The sequence below is a fragment of the Cibotium barometz genome, chromosome 10 (assembly GCF_041138505.1).
Source record: "Cibotium barometz isolate CiBa-2024 chromosome 10, ASM4113850v1, whole genome shotgun sequence".
NCBI classification, from domain to species: Eukaryota; Viridiplantae; Streptophyta; class Polypodiopsida; order Cyatheales; family Cibotiaceae; genus Cibotium; species Cibotium barometz.
In genome coordinates, this window is record NC_141055.1 from 22,334,740 (window position 1) to 22,352,286 (window position 17,547).

The 17,547-nt window shown below is 44.8% G+C and overlaps 1 protein-coding gene across 1 annotated transcript in view; it reads left to right on the forward strand.

The window, feature by feature from the left end:
* The window catches only part of LOC147634665 (uncharacterized), a 33,132-nt gene extending 20,432 nt beyond the window's left edge, over positions 1-12,700 (forward strand). Inside the window, exons 5-6 of the mRNA XM_086803797.1 lie at positions 11,459-11,586; positions 11,702-12,700. Of these exons, the coding sequence (XP_086659923.1) occupies positions 11,459-11,586; positions 11,702-12,250 (677 nt within the window). The 3' untranslated portion in view covers positions 12,251-12,700. The remainder of the gene's footprint in view (positions 1-11,458; positions 11,587-11,701) is intronic.
* The last annotated feature ends 4,847 nt before the right edge of the window (positions 12,701-17,547 follow it).

Sequence of the window (17,547 nt, forward strand, 5' to 3'; positions counted from 1 at the left end):
TGCTGGTGATGTAGGAGAGAGTGGCCTTCAGCTGAGGTGCAGTGCAAAGAACGAAGAGGTCGGCTGCAGAGAAGCAAAGGAGCGAAGGGATTTGGAGCGACCAGGAGCTGGAGAGGGCTGATCGCGAGTGGATGCCAGATAAAGGTGATTCAGAGGATATCTGGGATATCCGACTCTGTATAGATGAAGGTCTATTCTGAAATATAAGTCTTGTTCATGCTCTTTGGTCTGGTGTTCTGGTGTGTTTGCATGCGTGTGTGGAAGTGTGGCATTCTATAAAGGCGTAAACAGCTTTACCGCTTCCGTGCCATCAACGGGTAGTGGCCGCCGCTTCTCGGAAGTGGCATATTGATCCAGACCCTGCAGATGTGGACTCTGATTAGCGCATATGGGCATATAGTGCGCGCTCCTTGGTCCGGCTCTAGTGGGACCCTGGCGAGTACGAGTGGCATGATCCTTATGCGTCCCCCGAGGCCACAGAGATCACCTTTTTCCAGTACACTGTTCGTTTGGGGAGGCATATTTTGATTGTGAGGAGGACGGTCTTTCCAGCTGCATCGGAGGACTGGCGGCTTTAGGGACTCTCACAGGATTTCTTGGAGGATTTTTGGACCAGGCTTTGGGCTAGCAGACAGGCACGCAAGATCTCGGCTTACAAGTGGCTGGTTGCCCATAGAGGCTCTGCAGTTGGCACCTGGCTTGTCTACAGTGGCCTTCCGCCGGCCTGCGTCTGATGCGGCCACCCATTGGAGACACAGAGACATTGCCTATGGGACTGTCCACAGGCGCAGCAGATTTGGCTGAAGATGCTGCGCATTTTGGCCCCCCTCTCTCCAGAGGGCATGTATACGTGGGGAGCCGCTGCTTGGTCGACTTCGTCAGGGCCAGCTCTAGGATACGAGACGGAGCAGGATAGCCAGGCCATCAGATTCATTGGGGGCCAACCTCGCCTTGTTCCTTCACCGGATTTCTCGACAGCCGGCTGGACACAGGAGAGAGATATACGATGGGAGCTCCTCAGCAGCCTCACCATATGGTTCACCTGGAGAGCCCGTTGTTTCAGGGCCTTTGAGGGGAGACTGGAGCCACCAGCAGAGATTGTTCGGGCTATCTGGCAGGAGTTGATTCACACCCTGTGAGGACAGTATGACCGCATCCGGGGCGACTCGGATCGAGCGATCTTGCGGCGCCAAGCCTTCCACACCACTTGGCGTAGCGGCTCTTTCTATACTCTACGTGCGGGTACCCCCTGCTGGCACTACCGGCCACCTGTTTGGATTTCCCCCCCTCCTATTGTATGATATAGCCTCTCGGCTATTTGTACTTTTATTTGTACTTTTCTGCACCTAGGGAGAGTCTCCGTAGCTGCCTTGATTGGATCTCTGCTCTGCCTTCTTATGAGCAAGAGATGGGTTTTGTAGCCCAGTGGGCTTTTTTTATAACTAATGAAAGGATCTTTTCTCAGGATAAAAAAAGAAGATTATTACCAAGATTGAAGCTGTGGAAGAATCATCTTGGATCCGGTTGCTACAAGTTCTATGCGGGAGAACCCTAAGGAAGTGTTGGGCATTCTCCTAAGGTTGATTTTCAGCCATTAGGTGGTTGATTTTATTGAAGCTAAGCTACATTTGAAGAAACCGGGATTGTTGGGCAATCTTGGTGAAGGGTGCTGGGCACCATATTGCTAACTTGTAGCTGGACTACTTGTAGGCAAGTATAACGTTTGTAAGTTGTTTTCATATTCAATCATTTTGGAAGAAACGATGGTGTATGGCTAGGCGAATCCACCTGTTTTATGTACTTGTAAAATTCTTACTCCCCCTTAAGGCAATACATATCCTTCAGGGGGGGGGGGTGGCGGACCAGCCCATCTTTTGGTCCCTAGTGCAGTATCATTTCTTTTCAGTACTTCCACATGTGTAGTCAATTGTTGGTGCTATGTATGTGGGATATGGCAGTGATCAAAGGATGATAAATCTTGTGATTTTAGTATTAAATTCTGTTTAACCATGCCCCCATTTGTGACACATATAGAGATACAATATCACTTTGTTCGTGAGAAGATCTTGGATGGTGACTCTTGCTTCTTTATTGTTCCACGGAGGACAATGCGGCGGACCTCTTCACCAAGTCTCTACCTCAGGCTATGCTCCGGCGTCACTCCAGCTCAATGGGGTTTGTTCCACATCCAAGAGCTGAGAGGGGTTGTTAGCTGTCATCTCTTGTCTGTACACTATGTCAGGGTCTCTGTTGTTGGTGTGCCCGCCTGTTTTAGTGTTTTTCCATTTTTTCTCTCTCTCCATGTATTTTTCCCACTTTACGGAGGTGTGGCAGGGCTGTCGGCTGCCCCCAGTTGCTAACCGATTTCTTGCTTAGGCACCTGACTTGTCCAGGTGACCTGGCCGATTCTAGGCACCTGGCCGACTGCCTTTTTTTGGTCGGGGGGTTGCTCATGGCTGGTCGTGTTGCTGTCGGCCTGTTTAAGGCCGGTTGACCAGCAGCCTGGGGCCATATACAATGGCCCCTTGGCCCCACACTCCTAGTTGTAGTCTCCGAGATTTTCTTTGGTGTATATAGCAGAGTTACACAGCTTCTCTCTCTCTTTTTCATCTGTGTCTTGCTCTCTACAATAGTTGTCTTCATTTTCGCTGTGCATTCTGATAGCACAATATCCCCCATCCATCCATCCCCCATCCATCCATCCCCCCCCCCCTCTCTAATTAACCCAAGTGCAATGAAGAGAACCCAAATATTCACTTTTCCCAAACCTGAACTTGTGCACTCTTGGAATCTAAGTGCTCTACCCTATCCAAGAAATCAATGCACACGGGTGCGAGAAAAAGGAAAAAAAATTTTAGGCTCCGATACCAACTATAGAATACTTGTGCCTATGCAATAGAGTTTTCCAGAGAGAGAAGAGTGCAACGGAATCACATATACAATACACACAAGAGTCCTAAACTACTGCTTTGTATTATGTACTAGATAGAAGTAATACAATTGAAAATCAAGCACTGGATGTGGTTGAAAATGAAAACATCAAATCATAGCCTTGAGCCTTGTGACCTACTGTAGACTCATGGTTAGCACTTCACCAACAGAGAAATGCTTATGAAGTCCAACAAAGAGGGAAGGAGATGAATTTGACGATTTGGCTACCCACGTATATATATGCACCAATGCGCCTAGTCAACCAATAGTATCGTTGTCAACCACTTGTACCTGACTTCCATGTCATCAATCAGTGCCACATCATTGTCGCCACATCATCACTACCATGTGGCAATGCCATGTGTCACCTGTGTTGTTTGACTATTCTGCCAATTGACTGCTACTTGATGTCCGGTTGTGCCTTGCATGCTCTTAGGTGTGTCACATTCGTAATGTGGTCAAGAATTAATAGAAAACAAGAAGACTAGGCACATCTTTGAGAGGTATGTAGTGGCTCTTCATCTGGGAGGTGTTCCACTTAACATGGACTTCTCAGGAGGATCGTTTCGGATAGGGATCCAAAGTTCACTAGAGCTTTTTGGTGGGCCTTGTTGGAAGGTCATGGCCTGTCCGGACGTCTCCCGCCAGAGGTATTTAAGACTCTGCTGGGAGATCGCGGTTGCAAGGAGGACCCGAGTAAGCCCTCGACCGATATGGGGAAAGCGGTGATTCGCTTGTGGAAGGATTGGTTTAGCTCCGGCACACTCCCTGACTCTGCCTCTACCTCAGTGATTGTGTTCATTCCGAAAAAGGGAGATTTTTCAAACCGGATAACTACCGGGGGATCTCCCTTATTTCCATTTCCTTGAAGATTCTAACTGCAGTCTTGATTGGTAGAATCGGGGAGGGACTGGAAGCGCGAAACTTCTTTCTTAAGGCGCAAGCTGGCTTCCGCCCCAAGGAAGAATGCATTGCTCAGGTGGTCTGCCTAAAGGAGATCATTCTGAGGTGTAAGGTGGTCGGTAAACCCACCTTTGCGGCTTATATAGATTTTGAAAAGGCTTATGATACGGTCCCCCATGAAGCCCTCTTCGTGAAAATGGAGGCGGCTAGAGTGGGGGGACGTATCCTAAGCTTTTTCAAAGCCTTGTATAAATCATCCAAGGTACGAGTGCGGGTAGGGGAACATCTGACCGAGGAAGTTCCCATCGCGCGGGGGTCCGCCAAGGATGTCCCGCATCGCCCACTCTCTTCAATATATTCATTAACGATATATTGAGCGAAGGCGCTAATAACCTGGGGGTCTCAGTACCGGACCTCTAGAGGCGCATTCAAGGACTTCTATTTGCAGACGATCTCGTTCTATTGGCGGAGTCTAAAGAGGATCTCCAGGCTAGCCTCGATAGACTCCACGATTGGGCGCTGAAGTGGGACATGAAGTGCGGTGTGGCAAAGTGCAAGGCGACTGTTTTTTGGCGACCTCGATGAGCTTGAGAGATTCGGGCCTCGAATTGGATCTCAAGAAATCGAAGTCGTTCCGAAGTATAGATACCTTGGTATTCTGGTTGATAATGAGGTCTCAATTGACACCATTATCAAAGATCCGATAGAGTCGGCTCGTAAAATTCTATACTCTCATAAACACTTGTTGTGCTCAAGAAAGATCCCAGTATGGAGCAAACTGGCCTTTCTGAAGGCTTGCATCTTTCCGGTCGCAGTTTATGGGGCGGAAATTATGGGTTCTCACGAAATGAGAAAACTTAACGCGATTGAGAGCATAATCGCTTCGGGGATGCGGTGGGTATTGGGTAAATCAGCCAAATCGACTTCTGTTGCCGCTTTAGCCCTGCATAGAGAGCTCAAGTTACCCCCTGTCTCTGCCTACTGTGCAGGGCAGAGAGTCAAGGCCTTTACCAAGTACTCGGGACTGCGAACCTGGATCGCAGACTTGGTGAACCATAGGTCCATATCCCCGCCTGGACCCAGTTCAAGAAAAGGACGTGGTGCAAGCGAACTCTTTTCTGGGGAAAGAGGTATATTAACAGCGCGCCAGTCCAAACCGTGAGGGAGGAGAGTTGGAAGTTGTGGGAAAATTCGCACGGTCGCGCCTCCCTAAGGTCCTATAAAGAGAAATCCTGTCATCTCTCTCGGAAATACTTGTTTAAAGCCATGATCGGCGAGGACCCCGGGGGGGCTGGTGAGAAACTTCTGCTCCTCGCTCGCGTGGACGGGCTACGTCTTAAGGATAAGGTGATGCGATCCACACCTACGACGTGCCCGTTGTGTAAAGGAGATGAGAACGAAAGTTCCCTTACCCACCTCCTCATTCAGTGCTCTGAACTGGAAGGCCCCAGGGAGGCAATACAGCCCGCCATCATTCATGCCAGGGGGCTAAATCGGAACCTTTCGGATTACGAAATCGGAACCATCCTCCTTGGAGGGGAGGCTCGCGGGAGGAGACTACCTGGTTGGGTAGTCCCTTGCCCGAAGCAGAGGATCGCCTATGCGCAGTGCGTTGCAGCTTTCCTCCGCGAGGCCGTACCTAAGTACTACAACGAGCTGTCTCGTAAGTTGGCTGAGCCTGAGCCGTTGTAGTCACTTGTCTGGGTATGACCTCGTCTTTGATATCTGGTGGAATTCGGGCTACCGCCGGGTATTGCTTGTTTGGGACACCTCCCTCGAGCCGACGCCCTCCGTATGGGTATGGCTTTCCTTTTCGGAAACCCGCTGGGTGATCTTCTTGAAAAACAGAAAAAAAGTTTAAGGGGGCTTTTTCAGCAGGTGAGATCCTTGGTCAAGGCCTGCACTATCTCTTTCTTGAGATGCTGACCCACACCTCTTACTGGGGGTAGTCCAAGGAAGTGCTCACGGCCTTCTTAAAGGACTCATGGTGACATGGTGGTAACGGGTTTTTTCCCCGAGCAAATGGTGGTAGAGGGTGATTCCTTTGCAACCTCCGAGCTCAAAAACAAAACAAAAACAAACCATATTCATAGTGCCGGGGATAATGAGGTCGTGCATAAATAATAGAAGACTAGGGCCATTGTCATCCCTCCTCCACCAATTTTCGTGGCTTGGAAGGGAATAGAGTGGTGGAGGTAACGCACAGTGGCACGAACACTACTAGGATGGGTGACCTCCCGAGAAGTGGTCACCAATTTCCAACATGGTATTAGAGCCAAGGAGGACATGTTGGGATGTTGTTAGCGGAGCTGGTCGACTTGCCGATTCCTCTTGGTGGAGCTGAATGAAGGCCGAATGCGTGTACGATTAAGAAGGCTATGTCGTGGTGGTATGCCCGGAGTAATCACTAGCAGGCGGGCATATGCTGGAATAGCCGGGTGACATCTTTGTGAGAGCAGGAAGACTTCCAGAGCCAAGTGTCATTAGAGCCTCGGGGTACCCTACGTCCTGGCCATCAAGGGAGGTTGTTGGAAGGGCATGGCTTGGCCGTCTACATACAACATGCATAGTGCCAGGGATAATAAGGTCATACCTAAATAATAGAAGACTAGGGCCATTATCATCCCTCCTCCACCAATTTTCGTGGCTATGAAGAGAATAGAGTAGTGGACGTCAATGGTGTGAACACTACTAGGATGGGTGACCTCTTGGGAAGTGGCTCCCAATTTCCAACAGGCCTTGTTCTATGGTTTGGGTGTCAGAGGGAAACATAAAGATGTAGATGAATGACAAAAATGCTGAAGCTCCAAGAGACAGATGAGAGAAAACAGCAAAACGTTGATGCACTACTCTTGAAGAAAAGATGGATACAACTAGCCCGTCGGTGAGGAGTGGACTCCGTAGGCAGAAGGTTGAATCACCAAAATGATCAAGAAACAATGATGAGAAGTGAGGCACTGTGAGGGAGACGGCAACGTATATATACACCTCATATGAGTTGGCCGATTGCCTCCTAGATGCTACACGACCTGAAAAATAGGCATAAAAAATGCCATAAAATAGGTTGGGCAACCCACAACAAAGGTTCATAACATAGGAAAAAAATATGGAAAAAATGGGATCCTAGGGGTGGCCCAATATCCAAGGAGCTGCCATGAATGGCAATAGCTATTAGAGATAATCCTTTGGTGAATATTGTCCTCGGTTGGACAATATTCAAGGATTATGTATCCCTCCAAGATCCGCTCACCCACAAGGTGGTACTGAATCTCTATATGCTTGGTCTGTGCATGAAACACTGGATTCTTAGCAATAGCCAAGCAACTCTGGTTGTCGCATGAAATAAGGTCAAGCTGTTGCTATTGAAAACCGTTCTCCTCAAGTAGCTGCTGCAACCAAATCACCTCACAAGGAGCTGAACAGGCCACTCGATACTCCGCCTGAGTCGATGAAAGTGCCATTATAACTTGCTTGAACACAATGCTAATCAATACACTTAAATAAACTAAGATTTGATGGACACATGCTCAATACAAGAAGTAATTTGTTGAATTGACAAGAGACACAATGAGCCGGAACGGCCGGCCCCTCCCTCAAATAAAGTATATTGATCTTGGGAGAATCAAGTACATAGTGTCATGGGCATTTTTGACCAGATTTCCATACCAATGCATATGAATACAGTATTGCAAACAAGTGGTTGCCGATGTAGACTTGCAACTCACACTACCCTCTCAAGTGCCCATGTTCTCTACCATCTGCTCTCTATTGTTGCACCAACACATGGTAGAAACAATCTGCAAGAGAGCATGTAGGACAAGAGAACACTACACAGGGTATGTGATCTTGTTTTCTGGTTCCTCCCCCCTGCTACTTGCTTCCATATTTAAGCATAAAAGCTTACCAATTGCAAGTAGAGTCGATGACAGCGGAAGTCTTCGCGATGGAAGTCCTTGGAGTGATGAGATCTTCGATTTGTCGCATTTCTTCGCGACAAAAGTCTTCAAGAGGATGAAGGGAAGGGAACCCTGGGAAAGCTTCCCCTATGGTTCAACTTGAGAAAGGAGGGCTGAAATTAGGGCTTTCAGCAAAAAGACAAGAAATTACAGCAATAAAGAGAGCTGTTTTGCTGAATTTCAGTCATTGGGAGTATGTAGGAGAGTGATTAGCACCTAGAAACAAGCTTGGATATGGAGTTGGGAAGGAGAAAGTGCAGAAAATACAGCCCAAATGCCCTCATGAAGGAGGCGCCTCATAGTCACATGGGACGGGGAACGGGGACAGGTAAAAGGCAGGGAACGGGGATGGGTACGGCATATGGAATATGCAATTTATTAACTACAAAGCACACTAAATAAAATAACATTTATGTTTTTACTCTTTGAACTTTCAAGGCATCACTTTAAATGTACAACACGTGGCGCAAACACCAAACAGGCGCTAATAAGTACACCGACAAAGTTCAAACCAATAATGATCACTTTCAAATAACAAAAGAGGCTGCTCCAAACAAGAGGAGCTTACAGCTTGGCTGAGAATGCGGATAGCCAAGTGTTGTAGCTCAGGCCCATCTGAACCTTAGTCTTCCCACCACAAAGCAGCCCCAACCTTCATCCTATCCTCGTGCATCCGCACAACCAAAAGCACCACTAAAGGACCTGTATGGAGCAAGCTGGTCTCTGATTTTGCGCCTAATGCCTCCATCTGGCACTAGACGATCCAAGATGCGCCTCCAACCATCACTGACCTCTCTGTCACTCTCCTGTCCATTACCCTGAAACTCAGGGTCCACCATATATGTAGCTGCATGCAAGGGAGAGGCATATGAGTTCCACCTCGTCACACATAAGGAACGAATCTCCTTGTATCTGTCCTCATCGGGCTTTAACTCTTGCAACTTCTCTATCATGGACTAGAGTTGAGTGCTCTGCTGGATGTGAACCCCAGTTGGTGGATGACGAACGATTATAGGAAGTCTCGGTACCGGAGGAGGTGGTTTACACCAGTGCAAGCGTGGTTTTCCCAATTGCATTCTCTCAGGCGCATAGGTCTACAGTGCAATTCTTTAGTTCATGGGCTGGCTAAGGAGAAAAATACAGCACAGCGTTGGGTTGATAATTGTTTTCAACATTTTCAGTCATTTTTGGTACTTGGGAAATTCAGTTGTAACATTTTACATTTAACATAAATAGAAAACGGTAGTTTAGGACTTCGTGTTTGTGCTGTGTGTTTGGGATCCACTGCTTTCTATCTCTGACACATAGGCACAAGAGTTCTACAGTGTGACTCACTCATGTATGTGACACATTGGTGGCATGGCTTTTTGTTCTCTTTGAGTTTTTCTCCAATCTCCAGGTGTTTGGTCCATAGTTGCATTCTGTACCCGTACTCATCTGATGAGTACCTTCAGTACTTTCCTTACCACCCCATACGTACCGTACCTCCATAGTCACAGGAAACGGCTGTTTTAGTCCCTAGAAACGCGTTTCTCCGTTTCAGGACCCCATCCGTTTCCATGGGCGTTTCTCATTTCCCAAGTGACATTGTCACAGGAAATGGCCATTTTCACCCCTAAAAACTCGTTTCCCCGTTTCCATTTCCTTTTCTCGTTTCTGGTGACTATGCGTTCCTCGTACGGATAAGGTCTTCGTACCAAATATGAGGTTCAATGTACAACACTTATATTAGGCCTGTTTTTTAAATATTTTAGTCAGTGGTCATTGCTCAATAGTTAATAGATTAGTTTTTATTTTAGTATTACCATTGTCTTTCATGCCATTTTTGTATGGATGCTAGATATTTCTTATTTTACACACACACACACACACACACACACACACACACACACACATATATAAACGTGAACGTACTTAAAGTACTTATCTTTATACATACTTTACGTACTCGTACCATACCGCACCGTATTAAAGTTCTCAACCACAATGGTTTGGTCATAGTTGTTTCTCGTACGTGTACGAACAGGTTCGTACGTACGAGTCGTACGGTACGATACCGTACGAATTCGTACGATATCGTACGGTACGAGTTGGGGTTTTTTTTCCCCAATTTTTTTTTTCCTTGAAAAAAAAATTCCAAATGTTAAAAAAAAATAGTAACCCTGCTTTACGAAGATCCCAAATGCTCACAATACTTCGCAACTTTCGTGTCCACTCAGTATTCCATATGGGGTTGTGGGGAGAGACCTACAAAATCTAGCGAGGTAGACTGGTAGTGTACACTTGATTGGTAGGATGAGAGAATCTTGCTACATCACTTGGGGATCCCTGGTATAGGTAGGCTAGACAATTAGATTCTCAAGTTATGCACGAGGGAGAACATTTGGACATGGCCATTTTGATCTAGAGAGGAGTCCCTAAACTTATCACCCTAGATGCACTCGTATTTGTGCAAGGACAGTCCCTTAGTCATAAACGCTACATTGGGAGACCTTTGGTATTGCATTACCCATCCAGGTTCTTTTTTGGAGACAATCGGGAGATCCAACCGGGAGAGACGCATATCCATGTACTGGTTTCTCAAGCACTGTAGACTCCTCCCCTCCCAACCTTCCCTCACATTCAAGCTTGAAGCTCCATAGCTTGTAAGTGTAAAAAATAAAAACCGTATTTTATCGTACAGTATCCGAAAATTTCATATCGTACCGAAAATTCCCGTACGGTATCGTATTTTCGTACCGTGACAACCATGGGTTTGGTCAATGCCTCTGCAGCTACTACTGGCACCCCCTCGCCAGATGCCTCCCGGATCCAAACCATGCATGGGGTGGCCTTCAACAAATAGCACCCCCCCCTAAAATAAATAAATAAAGAAATAAATAAATAAATCACAGTAAGCTATGCTCCATCCATTTCCCCCTTTTTTACCTGAAATAGGGTTCCCCCCTCCCCTCCCCTCCCCCCCTCTCAGCAAGTACAGAGACACGGAGACTCACATGAATTAACACCTTAATTTTGGGAGGGGAGTCAAGGCGCCCCAGAGGCCTCAATGTAGAGCTCCCTTCACTCCTCTGTTAATGTAAGAGAAAGTGGAACATGGGAGCGGAGTCACACCATTTGGACCCAAATAAATTTTAAGAATCTCCATGATTTGCATCCTCATCCTACTCACCCGTCCTTTGATGCTTAGACTTCTCTCGTCACAACCATCAGGCCTCATGCATGTCATGAATACTGATGCCATGTTGATGGCAGTTCAGAAAAGATAGGAGATCATTGTGAGTCCTGTTGATTAACGGACATAGTAAGCTATGCTGCATCCATTTCCCTTCTTTCGTCCCAAATGGCTGCCCTGGCGTCTCTTTTTTGGATGCTTTTACATCATCACGCCTCTCACTCAGTCTTTTCCCTTCAGGATTCAGGCCTCAAATGATTGTGTCATAACTACTGAGGCCATGTACATGGTAGGTCAGTAGAGAGAGAAACGTTGTTAATGAAGGGACAGGGTGGGTCATTGAGTGACAGACGAGTTAGGCTCTGGGTAGGCTTAGTGGTGTATGTCCGTGAAGGGATAATCACTGAAAATTGAATATGTTACTTGAAATATAAATGAGATGCACATTTGCTTTTATTAGTAGTCTAATACTTGTGAAGCTATGTCATTGAAGGGAAAGACACTGTAAACCAGCTATTTGGAACAAGAGTGGCAGTGCTAGCTGGAGATTTCATTTTTGCTCAGACATCGTGGCTTCTTGCAAATCTTGAAAACCTGGAAGTAATCAAGCTGATAAGCCAAGTAAGCAGCACAAAACCACTTCACTAAGAAGATGTTCTCAAACATTTGGTTCAAAACGCTTGTTAGTTGTGGGCGGTGTATGAAGGTCTTTACATACATTTTTCCTTGGGCTCAGGTTATAAAGGACTTTGCAAGTGGTGAGATAAAGCAGGCCACCAGTTTGTACGATTGTGAAACCTCCTTGCAAGACTATCTGCGAAAGAGCTACTGCAAGACAGCATCTTTGGTTGCTGCAAGTACCAAGGGTGCTGCCATTTTCAGTGGAGTGAGCTCTGATGTAAAAGAGAAGATGTTTGATTATGGCAAAAACCTCGGTTTGGCATTCCAGATCGTCGACGATATCTTGGATCTTACGCAATCTACCGAACAGCTAGGCAAGCCAGCCGGGAGTGACCTCAGGAGAGGGAACCTGACAGTGCCGGTCCTCTATGCATTGGAGACAGAATCGAGCCTTAAGGGATTAATTCAAACGGAGTTTGTGGACCAAGGGGACTTGGAAGCGGCCATCAAGCTGGTCCATCAGAGCGGCGGCATCAAGAAAGCACGTGACCTTGCAAGGGAGAAAGGCAAGACAGCCTTGGATTGCCTTGAGTGCTTGCCAAAGGGGCGGATGAGATCCTCTTTGGAGGGCATGGTGGACTATGTGTTAGACCGCCTCCATTGAAATGAGCCAATTGGGACACAGGTTTTGCATTGAACCACACATAATATATGAACTACACACATCACACATGAGCCACACATAACACATGGACTATGTGACACACCATAGTGAGTTCCTTGTGGTTCTCATTCATTTGTTACCATTGTAGCCATTCAGGTGATGATCAAGTCTTCATTAGGGAGTTGTTGTAAGGGCATTGCTTAAGCCTACTCTCAAGAGCATTTGTTGCCCCCTTAAATGTATATAAAGACCTTTGGTTTGTTTTTTAGTTAAGGGCAGAGGGTACTGTACACTATCATCCATCTTGATTAGAACGATTTTTTTTTCTTCTTATTTTGGACTGGAAAGAAGTGTAGCCAAAAAGTCCCCAAGAAGAGCTGTAAATTTCTTTAAGATTGTGGTGAACAGTAAAGCATGGAGAAAATGAAATACGTTTTGCAAACTGTTTTATTCTGTTGTTGAAGTGAAATTTTTATTTCAAATGGCAGGCTCAACAGTAAAATTTGGTGGTTGTAGACAGAGGGCAGCATCAAGGCATGTTCAGGGAGCATTGAGAATCTTTCTTATGGTGATTTAATCAATAATCATATACTTATATGCTCCCAGAGGCTTGCGGATCTACCTTTGCTTAACATCACCCACATTAGTCCCCTCTTACACCTCTCCTATCCTGAGAACCCCTTAGCATCTTTATGAAACAGTATTATTAGCGCGTACATGTCTGTTGCATTAGAATTCTTTGTTGGCAGAGGAAACTAATGTACATTCCATTTGTCTTATTAACTCTGAGAAGAGAGCTCACTTGAGCCTATTTTGGTTTTACTCACAAAAGTTTGTGGTGGATATAACTTGTCTTGATGCAACAAATGAGTTCAGGTCCAAACATCCTCAGAAGATAAACTACCTCTTGATGTTTGTGTAGTGTAGGCCATCAAAAGGGTGTCAAGCATCGTGTTCCAGATACCTGTGGATTAAACCAGATTATCTCACCTACTCATAGCACAAATCAATAATACTACTCATGTTCCATTCAAACTTTGATGTTGTTAATGTATATTGGAAAGGCTTAATATATATTCAGCTAGTCACCAAACTAGCCACAATGGAAGTGATCATATCAAGAGCTTTTCTTGACAATTAAGTGTGTGCACTCAAGCTGACAATTGGATTTTTTTACACACTAATTTAGGATTGGGAGAGTGCAAGAATTGATCACAAATGTGGAAGTTAGAGGAATTATTTAATTTCATATATGTATCTTGACTTATTTGAGTGGCCTTCACATCACCAAGCCTCCTCGGGGCTTTGCCCTTCTTCCACCTTGTGTATTGCTTTAGGAGTTTGCTTGCAACAATTATGGAGGTGGAGAAAATCCTCGACCCTATTCGGAAGTGAAGGTGGAGAAGAGCTTCCCCTCATACACAAATTAACACAACATAACAAAAATGCTAGGGTAGTAGTTTTTGTATGACAATAATTGAAGGTAACTTAAGAAGTGTAGAGCGCATATAAACATTGCAAAAGACCATTGCACTAGCATAATAGGTTACTAGTACTCAACCCATGCATTGTTGCGGTGTGTAAAGGACAATTATCAATGTATGGAAACCATAAGGATGTATTATAGAATTGCATGCTAAAGGAACACATACTTATGAGCATGAAAACCATAAGGACGTCTTTTAGTATGCATGCTAAAGGAACACATACTTTTGAGAAGACAACCCCACAATTTCCATGTTAAAGAAGGCAATCCTTTATGAGGTATAATTGGTTAGGGTGCAAGAAACCAAGATCAATTAGTAAACATATCGAGAAAAAATAGACGACATATTGAGAAAAATTAGTAAACAACCAAGAAAAAATTTGGTTAGGGTGTAAGAAACCAAGAAAAATTAGTAATTTGGTTAGGGTGCAAGAAACCAAGAGAAAAATTAATTAACTATAGAAAGAAAATAGTAAACTATCTTTACCTTTGTAATCTTGAGAAACTCAAGCTAGGATTCACAGATGTGTGAAGCAGAGAAGAGCATGGAGATCCCTCTAAGAGAAAAGAAGCTTGAGCAAGGCAAAAGTTGTCCAAGTGTAAGAGAAATCGGATATCAAAAATTGTTAACAATGAAGTTGAATAGAGCCAAATGGTAAGAGATTGGCTCAAGCTTCAAAAGCAAGCTTACCTTATAAATCCAAATCTTGATTGCATTCCTTCAATACAAGTAGGTTAAGAACTAGTGCATATTCATGGCAAGCTTACCTTATAAATCCAAATCTTGATTGCATTCCTTCAATACAAGTAGGTTAAGAACTAGTGCATATTCATGGCAAGCTAGGTTGAGAATTTTGGTTACATTGATAGTCATAAATAGAGTTCAATCAAGCTTACTTGCATTTGATATCTTGTCACCATGGACTATGGGTGCAATTCTTCCACTTCCTTGTGTACCCATGGCAGACGCAAGGAAGGCTGGCCTCTTGATAGCTATCAAGAGGAGACATTATGATCACTAGGCCACTCAAGGGAGGAGATCGAGGAGGATTTGGTGGAGTATGCACAGTTGAGTGCATCCGAGCTGGAGGTGAGAGTAGGTCGCCTCATCTTTAGATGATGACTGTATTTTTAATAATGTGATTAATAAACATAGTTTATGTTTAAATTCCAATGATCAGGATGGGATAGCAACGAAATACGTGATCACCCAGCTCGAGAGAGAGTTCGAAGTGGGATGGAGCTGCAAAGGGATCCTTTCAGAGATTACTATGTTATTGAGACGTTGACGCGATAATACACAGTAAGATAGTACTATTTCTTGGTTGGATATAGACATATACATATTTGGTGATTCTATACTGTGTGCGCTTGAAAACATATGAAAAAAAACTATGGCCCTAGAATACTAGTGTACCTTTTTTGTATGTAGATATTTGAGTAAAGGAATGTGAATGTGCAGAGAATGAAGTCTATGCAGACTAAAGGAATTGTGATAGGGCTGCCAAAGTTTAAAGTTGAAGGTATGCAGAAAATATGTGAAGCATGCCAATTTGGAAAGCAAACAAAGCATGTATTTCCACATGACAGAAATGTGAGCAGAAATGCACTAGATGTTGTGCATTTAGATGTATGGGGTCCTACGAAGACCATGTCTATGGAAGGCTGCAGGTATTATGTGACATTTATTGATGTGACCACACAAGGATAGTGTGGGTATACTTCATGAAGGAGAAGGGTGAGGTGTTCACTCATTTTCAGAATTTCAGAGTTATGGCTGAAAAGCAAACAGGGAAACATGTAAAGTGCCTAAGGTCAGATGGAGGGGGAGAGTACTTCTCCAATGAGTTCTCTAAATTTTTAAAGAAGTATGGTATTCAAAGACAGTTTACATGCAGATACACTCCGCAGCAAAATGGAGTTGCTGAGCGGAAAAATGGGCACATTGCTGAGATTGCGCGAGCATTGATGGGAGAGAAGAAATGCCGCATAGCTATTGGGCTGAGGCTGTTTCTATAGCAAATTACATCATGAACAGGACTTCAACTGCAGCCATACATGATGTAACTCCAGAGGAGAGGTTTACTAGGTGGCAAAAAACCTGATTTGTCTCATCTGAAAGTTTTTAGATGCATTGCATATGTGCATGTGTTAGATGAGCTGAGAACTAAGCTGGATCCAAAAGCTGAAAAATGTGTGTTTATTGGGTATTCCCTTGAGCAAAAGGGATACAGGTGTTATAACCCTGCTACACGTGAGTTGAGGGTAAGCAGGGATATTGTTTTTGATGAGATGAGTAGCTGGTATGCTGCTGAAAAAGAAGCTGTTGGGACTGATGTGAGTGGAAATGTGGTTACACAGAATGCAAGTATGCAATCACAGTCTTTGAGTGGACCAGGAGAGTCCTCATCTAGTGGTTCAGTTGATAGACCATGGAGTGGCAGGCTGCATCATAATACCAATCCTGCAAATGTGAGTAGTACGTCACATAAAGGCAAAGAGAAAGTGATTGAGCCTCTTAATATGCCTGACATTTCTGCAGGGCATTCTCATGTTGATGGAGAGTCTAGTGGCTCAGAGATGAGCCTTGATGAGGATCTTGGGATACCAGCTATGGGAACAACTGGTGTAGCTGAAGATCTGGGAGAGTAAAGAATCCTGTGCAGAGGTTTACCTATGATGGTTATGTGGCACATCACTATGCATACATGGCAAAAGTTGTACAGTTTGTAGAGCCCACATGCATTGATGAGGCTGTTGGAAATGTGTGTTGGGAGAAAGCTATGGATGAGGAGATGGATGCACTATATGGAAATGAGACTTGGGATTTAGTGCAATTGCGTGAATGCAAGAAAGCCATTGGATGCAAGTGGGTGTACAAAGTAAAATATAACAGTGATGGAAGCATAAGCAGGTACAAGGCTAGATTGGTAGCCAAAGGATATGCGCAGACATATGGCATTGATTATGAGGAAACTTTCAGCCCAGTTGCCAAGATGGCAACAGTGAGAGTTGTGATAGAAGTGGCTGCGTCAAAGCAATGGTCTTTACATCAGATGGATGTAAAGAATGCATTCTTGCATGGGGATTTGTAGGAAGAGGTGTATATATTACATCCACTTGGTTATGAGGATGTGAGTCACCCTGAGCATGTTTGCAGGTTGAAGAAAGCCTTGTATGGCTTAAAACAAGCACCAAGAGCATGGTATGACAAGATTTTCTGAATATCTTGTCACTATTGGCTTTAATGCAGATTTCTCGCTGTATGTGAGACACAGTGATAGAGGGGTTGTGCTTGTTGTCATCTATGTAGATGACCTGATCATTACGGGGGACCATGATGCAGAGATCTTTGATGTAAAGATCTTGCTTAGAGAGAAGTTTGAGATGAAGGATCTGGGGGAGCTGAGATATTTCTTGGGCATTGAGGTGATTAGGTCACCACATGGTATTGGAATACTGCAGAGACAGTATGGCTTGGACATGTTGTTCAAGTATGTTATGATAGGCTCTAAGCCTATCTGAGTGCCATTGGATCAGAATGGCAAGTTGAGTGTGCAGATTCAGGAGAGATTTTGGAGGATCCTACTATGTATAGGCACATAGTAGGAAGCTTGATCTACATGACAATCACCAGGCCAGATTTGAGCTATACTGTTGGGTTGGTGAGTCAGTTTATGCAGGGTCCTCGGAAGTCGCATTTGGATGCATTGAGACGCATACTGTGGTATTGAGCTCGAGGAGGAGTGTCGAGATACCTGCCTAGGGGATAGGCCCCACACTTACACCACTGGCATGGTTGGTGAGATCA